This window comes from Nematostella vectensis, chromosome 1 (genome assembly GCF_932526225.1).
Source record: "Nematostella vectensis chromosome 1, jaNemVect1.1, whole genome shotgun sequence".
NCBI classification, from domain to species: domain Eukaryota; kingdom Metazoa; phylum Cnidaria; class Anthozoa; order Actiniaria; family Edwardsiidae; genus Nematostella; species Nematostella vectensis.
In genome coordinates, this window is record NC_064034.1 from 19,656,081 (window position 1) to 19,665,961 (window position 9,881).

The 9,881-nt window shown below is 38.2% G+C and overlaps 1 protein-coding gene across 1 annotated transcript in view; it reads right to left on the minus strand.

Moving 5' to 3' along the window:
- Window positions 1-9,881, minus strand: part of LOC5507653 (probable ATP-dependent RNA helicase DDX31) — a 23,152-nt gene extending 13,271 nt beyond the window's left edge. The window contains exons 1-25 of the mRNA XM_032376388.2: window positions 9,692-9,881; window positions 9,490-9,597; window positions 9,226-9,312; window positions 8,868-8,917; window positions 8,495-8,591; window positions 8,051-8,094; window positions 7,627-7,697; window positions 7,482-7,546; window positions 7,339-7,383; window positions 7,186-7,227; window positions 6,829-6,893; window positions 6,477-6,537; window positions 6,352-6,410; window positions 6,094-6,209; window positions 5,800-5,879; window positions 5,409-5,531; window positions 5,234-5,330; window positions 4,985-5,031; window positions 4,711-4,770; window positions 2,138-2,188; window positions 1,955-2,056; window positions 1,529-1,566; window positions 1,103-1,172; window positions 895-997; window positions 228-399 (exon numbers count right to left, since the gene is read on the minus strand). Of these exons, the coding sequence (XP_032232279.1) occupies window positions 228-399; window positions 895-997; window positions 1,103-1,172; window positions 1,529-1,566; window positions 1,955-2,056; window positions 2,138-2,188; window positions 4,711-4,770; window positions 4,985-5,031; window positions 5,234-5,330; window positions 5,409-5,531; window positions 5,800-5,879; window positions 6,094-6,209; window positions 6,352-6,410; window positions 6,477-6,537; window positions 6,829-6,893; window positions 7,186-7,227; window positions 7,339-7,383; window positions 7,482-7,546; window positions 7,627-7,697; window positions 8,051-8,094; window positions 8,495-8,591; window positions 8,868-8,917; window positions 9,226-9,312; window positions 9,490-9,597; window positions 9,692-9,790 (1,952 nt within the window). The 5' untranslated portion in view covers window positions 9,791-9,881. The remainder of the gene's footprint in view (window positions 1-227; window positions 400-894; window positions 998-1,102; window positions 1,173-1,528; window positions 1,567-1,954; window positions 2,057-2,137; window positions 2,189-4,710; window positions 4,771-4,984; window positions 5,032-5,233; window positions 5,331-5,408; window positions 5,532-5,799; window positions 5,880-6,093; window positions 6,210-6,351; window positions 6,411-6,476; window positions 6,538-6,828; window positions 6,894-7,185; window positions 7,228-7,338; window positions 7,384-7,481; window positions 7,547-7,626; window positions 7,698-8,050; window positions 8,095-8,494; window positions 8,592-8,867; window positions 8,918-9,225; window positions 9,313-9,489; window positions 9,598-9,691) is intronic.

The window sequence follows — 9,881 nt, forward strand, 5'->3', positions numbered from 1 at the left end:
TTGCGTTAAGCCGATTCTTATTTGTGTTGCGCTTGCGTTTGGCCTATTCTCATTTGTGTTGCCCTTGCGTTTGTGCTTGATTGACTTTTGACGTCATTACTCGCGCGCTGTTTAACAAAATCCCTTTTGTTGTTGCATAAAACAAAACACATGACGTCTAAGCGTACCATCAACCAAGAAGTACGTACGTATACATTCCACTATCTAGACCGTTTTATTACACTCACTGTTTTTTCTTTGTAACGCTTTTTGAGTCCCTTGTCGTTCCTGATATTCCCGTGGGAGGGTCCCTGAGGGCAAACGCCTTGGCCACGTGACCCAGGTGGAGATTGTTTACGTGGAAGATGTGCTTAAGGGATGCCGGGAAGGTAGCGTAAGACCGCACAAACGACTGGAATGCTGAGGATGATTTATTTAAACAATCAACAATAATAAAATGGCGAGGGTAATACCATTCCAATAAAAAACTCAGATGAGTAGTGAATACAGATCCTACTATACATCCTCCTCCTCTCTGTTTTCTCTAAATTAATTTTAATTAATTTAAAAAGCGGCGTTGTCACTTGTTTCCTTCCGGTCGATTACGTAACAATCTTCGAATTTTCACGGAAAACGCGAAAGGCAGTAAGTCTATTGAAAGTTTCGTTGAGGATGTGACCGATAATCTTTAGCGGATGACCGTTTTAAAAGCGCGGTTTCTAATAGGTTTTTTCTCTCTTTTCTTGTCTCTTCTGTCTCTTGGATGAGGTTTCCGCCGGCCATCCTGGTGATAATTAAACTGGTGATAATGCCGCTTTTAAAATAGCTGTTTTTTTTGTATGTGATATCTATGCCTACCCCACCCCCCCACCCCCGTTCCATAAGTAAGAATAAGGGAGAGTGTCTTTTGATCACCTTTCTTAGCAGCTTTTAAGTCATCTGGGTTGGACAGCACTTGCTTTTCGAATGACATCTGAAGTCCTGTTGCGGCTTCCTGGACTAAACGATCTTGGAGCCCCTAATAGATAGATAAAGAATCTCTGCCAGCCGCCATTTTGTTATCCTAGCAAAATATCAAGTGCGAGAAAGCATCCACAATGACAATGTAAAAATGAATGCTGACCTTTTTGACATCTTTACTACTAATTGATGTCAGTGTTTGAAGAATTTTGGAAACGGAAAGTTCTTCAGGCCTAGAACAGGAACAATAACATATATTTAACCCTCAAATAACATATTCCCACAAGAACAACGACGACATATTCCCACAAGAACAACGACGACATATTCCCACAAGAACAACGACGGCGACAAAATATTCACACAAGAACAACGACGGCGACGACATATTCCCACAAGAACAACGACGACTAAAACAGCAACAACAAAGATGATGACGACAACAACGAAGACGAAAAAAGGACAACAGCGACGACAAAGGCAATAACGACGACGACGATAATAACGACAACAGCGACAACGACAACAACAAAAACAATGACGCCAATAACAAGATAGCAAAAATAACAACAACAAAGTGAAGAAATACCTGATGTTGAATTCTGAAAGAGTCTCTAGATACTTCACCTGTACAACAAAAAGAGGAAAGTTGTCAAAATAAGCACATGCTTAGGTTGTTTAACTTTATAAGTCGAATCCGTTGTATCGCGACCCGCGTTTTCAAAACACGATTTGTTTTGGTTTTCTGTTCCGTCAGTAAAACCATTCTGAGCCAATCAGAGTCCCGCTTTGTGCACTTCCCTGGCTATCCTATGGACAAAAACCAGACAGTGTCGCGACAGAAAGCCAGGTAACTGTATTAGGCGAGAGATGGCAAGAAACTGATTGGCTAACAATAATTTGACTGGCGGAACAGAAAATCCCAAAAGGCAAAAACAAATCGATGTTTTGAAAATGCGGCGTCGCGATTCAATGGATTCGGCATAACAAAGAAGCTTTCAGAATAGACACATACCTCTGCAGGAGTAAGAAAAAGCAAGGCTTGCCCTTCGCAGCCTATCCTTGCCGTCCGTCCCACGCGGTGAACATAGTCTACTGCGCTCCCAGGTGTGTCATACTAAAATAGGGGAGAACAACAAAATAACACTCACAACATGCCTAGGTAATGTAAAAGTGCGAAAAGATGGAAATATAATACCTGTATTATCCAGCTAACTCGAGGAAGGTCCAGGCCCCGCGCGGCCACATCCTGAGAGGAAAGGGTAACACAATCATTAACTTACCAGTCACACAATAATTAACTTATCAGTCACACAATCATCAAATTACCAGTCACACAGTCATAAACTTATTAGTCACACAGTCATCAACTTATCAGTCACACAATCATAAACTTACCAGTCACAATCATCAAATTACCAGTCACACAGTCATAAACTTGTCACACAATCATAAACTTATCAGTCACACAATCATAAACTTATCAGTCACACAAGCATCAACATATTTGAGCTTCCTATTCGTCGTAAAAGTGTAAGAACTTTTGAAAGCTTTTTCAGAATTTGCTTCAAGAAGAAAAACAAGTTTAATTCTTCCCCTCTTAAAGTCATGCATTGATCGCCATGGATGTTGAACCGCAGGATATCATCATCTACATTGATAAGGGCTTTTCTACAGTCTTTGTATCTATTTGAGCGCGCGGTCAGTCTTTCAGCGGTAAAATAAAAGCAACAAAAAGCAACGTATTCAGCGCCAGATTAAGTTTCATTTAAAGATCTTTTGTCGTCGTTCTCTGCTGTGACGGGCGCAGTCATTTCTGATTTTTTTGTTTGATTATTTTGTTTTGCATTTGCCATTCAGAAAATCACGTTATCTCTTATCGATGTCAATTTAAACTCCAAGGAACGGTGACAAACAGTTTTATGAACCATTTTGGGCTAATTAGAAAAAGGCCGAGGTTTGGGTCTGAATGACCGATAATATTATCGAAAATAATTCTTGCGCTATGATAGTCTGAAATACTTTTTTTCCGGGTAAACCCTAGTCCTAAAGTTGATGAAGAGTTAAAGTTGTCATCACCTGGCACATCGAGGGTATAGATTTCAACTCTGATTGCTTATACCTTTTAAGCGTGGGTGCTGCGGTCATGCGGTAAAACATCAGTTTGATATATAGAATAAGGAGATCTCCTTAAAGCCCTTTCTCTTAATAAAATTAGTGCAACACGAGCCTACACTTTTTGTTCCTCAAATGTTCTTCTTTCCCCCCTTCTTTTCAAAATTTGACAATTATTTGTCAACTAAAAAAATAATGTACCATAATTTTTATGACTTCATATTTGCTATTTGTTTTCTTATTTGGAAGATACTTTTCTTATTTCTTTCTTATTTGAATGTCATGCGAAAGTTAATACTCATTCAAGCTATACTAGCTCCACTTTACGAACAAAACGGTAAAATTCGAGGATTAGACTTTTAAAAGATAAAATGTATCCCTTTTCATATTTATGTCTGTGTGTTTTCTTTATATTATCATCTTCATGTTTTAAACACCGATCAATTTACAAAGAAACAAACAGTTGATATAATATCTTTCAATGATATTTCTTTATGTTACTTTGATCATCATTTAAAAACTTGTGTGTTTGAATATTTCAGCTGCTTCAAGCGCGGTCATGAATAACCAAAGCGATACTAGTTGTATGATAGAAACGTTGCTGTTATTCCCCAAGATAGACTTGGCGACTCGAAAGAAGATACTGCTGATTCCAACCACTTTCCACGGTGCCACATGCCCCTTCACCATCACCCTAAACCTCCTGGTCATCCGCGCACTTCTCAAGTACCGCTCCCTGCAGAGCACCTCCAATATCGTCATGGGTTTCATGGCCGGCGTTGACTTACTTGTTGGCCTCGTAACCCAGCCTTCTCTGTTGGTGGAGGGAGCCTTGCACTATTCGGTGGAAAAGTTCTCCTGCTCGGATGCTGTATATTATACTATATATATACTATTATTCCGATCGCGTTGTGTTCCTGATCTTCCAAACCCTGACCTTTAAGCTCCCTGCACCACTTGACTTTACTGAACATTGACCGTTCCATAGGGATGAAAAAGACATTGCGTTACCCCGTGATTGTCACGCAAGGGCGCCTGGCTATAGGTGTGGTGATCGCGTGGCTTCTAGCGGCGCTTCTTGCGCCAAATGGTTCTTCCCGGTGGTCTTCCTCCCCATGAACATCTCCGTCCTGGCTTGCGTCCTTATCTGTGTCTATTGCAGCTTCGTGGTGACCCGGGAGAGTAGAAGACATCGCAGGCAGATTATCGACCAACATCTAGCCGCTGGGTTACGCTCCAGCATACTCGGACAACGAAAGGCGAACTGGGTCTTCGTCTTCTTCACAGTGATTCTATTTCTCTCGGGGGGTGTTCCCATGTGTAAAAAAAAACTTCTCCCCATATATCTGGCTAAGGTTTGGTGGTTCCCATGTATTCACAAAGCAGCATGCATGATAGGTACTGTATCATCCAGAGCACCCCCAAAAATTACTATTGATTCTTGATAAGCATCCAAAGTTAAAGTACCAAATCTTTAGTTAGGTTGGTAAAAGAATAATAGACTTAACAAAAGTACTTGATAGGAAAAACTGTGGTAAAAACACACTTTTGAAAAATGACCTTTGCTGCTAATTGGTTCCTATTTTGCATATTGACTTTACATATTAATTAATTCTATTTATTTGTTTATTTGTCCATCCATATTTGTATACTCACGGTGCTAAGCAGAATACCCTCTTGGCTACTGCTGTACTTGGTGAAGACGTCTGTTCTCTCCTACAGCGCACAAAGAACACGTATAATACAACAAACAAAAAAGAATAATATCTTAGTAACCTTAAAAAGCCAGAGCCACCACACCTTTCACGTTGTTTTATTGAAAATGAGAAGTCAAATCGATTTAATAAATCTCAACTAATCATCCAGTAATCATCTAAAGTGACAAAATGGCGGATGGCAAGGACTGTCAACTAATGAATAATGATCTTACCGTCTGTGACATGCTCCCATGTAGTTTGTATAGCTCTGGTTTCTTGCCTGTGAAAAATGGATAAGACTGCTTCAGACTCACAAATAGACTAAGAAATAGATGTAAAACAAGGATGAAGCTTAAATAAAAAAGAGAAAAAAGACAGCTTTTTATCACAGTCAAAGAAACTTCTTCTTAATGTCTTAATTTCTGAAAATAAAAACAGTGTTATTGTTTATGCTCTAAAGATTCTGCACAACACACTCCCACCTGCTCCCAAGCCAAGGCACTTGTCAAATAATCCATAGTGGAAATCAACTGAGTCCCGACTTGATAAGAACACAATCATCTTATTCTGGGGACTTTCCTGTTGGCAGTAAGAAAACTATAAGTTTCTATCCATTTGTCAGTGAATAAAAATGTATAAATTTATAAATAAGTGTACCTGGACTTTAGAGAGTATGAAGCTAGCAAGGGAAACCAGTCTCATCTTGCTTGGGACAATAACAAAGTACTGTTTAAGTTGGCTAGGAATTTGAGCCAGAACAGACTCGTCTAAAGAGCCATCCTGTATAACACAAAGAAAAGTGACTTATAGTAAGATATTTAATGGAAGATAGAAGTTGCTGAATGAGTCAAAACAAAAAAAAGTGGAATTACATGACCTATTAAACCAAACAGAAACAAAGATATAAGTAAGTTGTGGAATAGATGAAGGTCAGAACACCCTTTGGCAAAACAGAAACAAAGTGATAATAGTAAGATGTCAAATGGATGCAGTGGTTGCAAGACTACAGCAGTACATATGTACAATTGTTGTCTGTTATTTCAATTACCTTCTCGACCTGTTGATTTAATCCTGATTCACTAACAAACTGTGGATTACTCAGGGCAATGCTAACAAGTTGTTTGACTCCTTCAAATCAAAAGAAAGTTTTTAATTTATAACTGGGAAATAGATAAAAATACTTATAAAGAAGAAAACAAAATTGTTTGTGGCATAAAATAATGATCTTTATTATATATTTATTTATATATTTCATTATATATTTATTATTACATCATATGCTATATGTTTGAAGCTGTAACCAAATGTTAACAATACTTAAAGGTTTCTACATTTTTCAAACCTTGAGTAAGAGTTGCTGAGAGAAGCACTGCCTGCCTGTGCATTGCCTTTATTTGTTGATCTTTGATGGCCTTCAAAATTGCTGAGACATCTTTTTCAAAACCCATATCAAGCAACCTTAAACAAAATCAAAATTTTAGCACTAAGGAAAATGATAGTGGCTTGAAAATTAATAGACAAATAAAGAAGCAAACATTAACTTGAAAAACAAATTGTCCGTTATACCTGCCCCTAACAATTAAGCAATACTTTGCCATACCTGTCAGCCTCGTCTAAAACTATCCATTGTACATTCCTGAAGGTTAAGCACTGGGTTTTCTGTAAAACACACATATTTACCAAATGAAAATGCAACTAAATTCAGAATATGAAAAGATTACCAACCTCTATGTGATCAAGAAGTCTCCCAGGGGTGGCCACAAGAATATTGATTCCTTTCCGTAATCTAAACAGGACAAGATCAGTTTTAGGATTTCCCAAGAAAGAAAAATCAGAGGATCACCACTGTAGCTTCAGTTTTAATGTCTATTGCTTAAGTCACAGAATTCTTGCTATAAAAGAAGATTTCAATTGAGATCAGTTTTGGTTAAGCTGGTTTTACCAGCAAGAAGCAAACATTAATAAAAAATGGTAAAGCTATAACTTAACAAAAGTCACAATATCTAAACTCTTAGAAACTGTTGTGTTGCTTTCACATCTGAATAACATGTAAAGGTTCCAAGGAAGACAAGCTTACCTAGCTTTCTCAGATTTGCGTTTCTCTCCCCCAACAACAAGTCCAGGAACAACCCACTGAAAAGGCTGTGAAAACAAGAAATATGATATTAGTGGCCAGCAGCATTTGGACTGTTGCAAACAAAAGCTAGAAGGCTATAACTGCTATTGGCTTTACAGCAGAATTAATTGTTGTCATCTGGGAATAGCATCTTGCAATCATACCACCTTGACCAATCAATTTCCTTGTTCTGTGAAATGGTTTATCACCGAGGCTGTGCAGCAATGAATTTGGCTACATATAAAGGGAAAGTAAATATAGACTACAATGGATTGGAGGGCTAGCAAGAGTTGAACACATACTGTATGTTTCACAAACCTTGACAAGTTTTAAAAGAAGATTGAAACTTTGAAGTGCAAGCTGAAAAAGGAAAACAGTATGTAATTCAAATAAGGTATTACACTCAATAAATTTACTTTCAATAACTATTATTGTTTCAAATTCATCTGAAATTATTACAACAATACCAACCTCCCTTGTAGGGACAAGTACAACAGCATATGGACCATCAGCTCTCTTCAAATAAGAAAATCATTTAAGTTATTAATCAGTGAGGCTACTGTAAATGTGGCAACAATACCCTGTAACTTGGCAAAGAACCTCTGTCGTCTTACCTCTATCTTTGGAACAATGTCCTGCAGTGTTTGCACTACTGGGATAGCATAGCATAAGGTCTTGCCTGGGGAAGGAAAATAATAGGTTTACTCCTAATGTTTGATACAACAAATTCTAACCCTACAGCTTGCCCTAAATTCATACCTGATCCAGTCTTAGACTTGATACAAACATCTTCTCCAGCCAAGAGAGTTGGGATTGCAGCTTTTTGTACACTAAAAGATATAAAAGTCAGTACAGAACACTTAACGCATCTCTTAATGACAAGGGAAAAAAATTTGGGGCTCAAAAAAGATGCAGTGAAAGTTCACAATATCGGTACTGGCCCGTACCCAGGATTATTATTTGGGGGGGGGGGGGGGGGGGGGGATCTGAAAAAGTGGACCTTATTTTTCCAAGGTGGGAGGGGGGTGCTTTTACACCCCCTGCACCCCCCTGGGTATTGGCCTGTAGGTACAATATATTCAAAAAAGTAAGAAAAAAACTGCAAAAAATCGACGATGAAGTCAACCCCAACACTACTGCAACCTAACAAGCTGTACAGAAAGACCAATTTCCCGCTCATTACCTGGTTAGCTTGCTGACCCCAACATTGTTTTCAAGATTTGAAACCTGGAATTAAGAGCAAACAAAATATGCTTGGTCTAAAAAAAACAGTTATACTATAGAATATAAGCGACAAGTCTATCTTAAAGCATTAGCACTAATTTAACACTTGCACATAGTTCAGCAAACTGGTACTTAGACATCCTAATTTTCAGCCCTGCCCCATTCATTTTGACAGATATTGTAAGCAAACTAGGTTTTTTCTATGCCAAAAATTCCCGATAATGATCGCCGGCCAGAACCTTTATTCAAATTTAGCCAACTCTAATTCTCCCAGAGTACCCTGTCATGTGACACCACAGGAAACCCGATGATCTACTTCAAAAGTGCTGAAGACAAGGTCTAGTACAAAGCTACGTGCAAGTGTCACATAAAGTGCTACTGTTATTTTATTCTATCCTCTTACCATATGAGATGATAATGCAAGGTCACTAAACTTGTCTCCAGTAAAAAGTGGCTTATTTTCAAGTGACTGCTGTGTTTTCTTGTCTTTCTTGAGAATTCTATAATTTATGGTTTACACAAGGATTAGGCCATACACAAATGTCATATTTTCCATGAGCTGTTTTAAATTCAAATGCAATAAATGAAGATAAAACATCTGGTTCATTTGCATCAGATTACATTGAATACAGCTCATGGAGTATGCAACGTTTAAACTTAGCCTTACAGGATTACTGGCTTTTCTTGAACAAGAGGAATTGGAAGATAAAAAAAAATCCCAATGAAACCTATGAAAAACAAGAAGAAATTGGAAATCTTGCTATTTGAATGTGTACCTTTTAACTTCTGGAATAGCTGGATTGTGCCTGAACAAGCTTGATATGACCTAAGCAATAAAAGACATTTCAAAACCCTGCATATCAATAACAAAAACAAGTACTACAGATTTGGAATCACTATAACAAAAAAAATTCACACACATAAAACCCAATTAGCACAATACACATAAAACCAATTAACAGAACACACACACATAAACAAACAACTTCTATCAAACCTTTCACGTTCCCATAAATGGCAGCATAATCAAGGGACCACAGTACTTATATTCTTGCACCCTATCTCGCATTTTGCTGGGTGCCTTTGAGAAAATACCATTCCATGAGCATCTCTTTTCCCATTTTTTATACTTGCCTGGAATGAGCCGAAATCCTTTCCCCTAGGACTCGCGTCCTTTAAATGTAAGGGAGTCTTGTCCTCTGAAGAAATACCGGTTCCCTTCTATCCTCGAGAAAAAGAGAATGAGTCAGACTCGTGTTGCACAAGCTTGGAAGATCTATTTTTTTTCTTGAAAACATATGTAAGACCATGCCCCCGTGTTTATAATCTTCATTACCACGTTACCATGTAAGTTAAGTTAAGTGGGTAAGTAGAAATGGCAAGCGAAATTTGAAGTACCTTCACATTGTCTGTGTTCTTAGTTTCGTTTGATGTGCTGATGGCATAACCTTGCGTAAAGTCAAATCTATGAGTACTTTTCTGGTAATCATTGCCCTTCTCTTTCCTCTACAATATATAAAACACAGATAAACAGGGGGTTTCAAGTAAGCTCAAGATGTAAACAAATTACAAAACTACATCAAATAAAACCCTGTTATACCTTAAATGGTTTCTTAGGGCCGGTTCTGATGGCGGATTTCTTAGTATCCTCTGTAGAAAAGTTCGTCAGGTTCAGCATAAGGCCATCGTCTGAATCCATTATGTAGAATACGATGAAGTCAAACCGTTTATTTTTCAGCCACGTTCGTCCGCCATGATGGTCTGTGAGAGCGGGCTCAAAGTATGCCAGC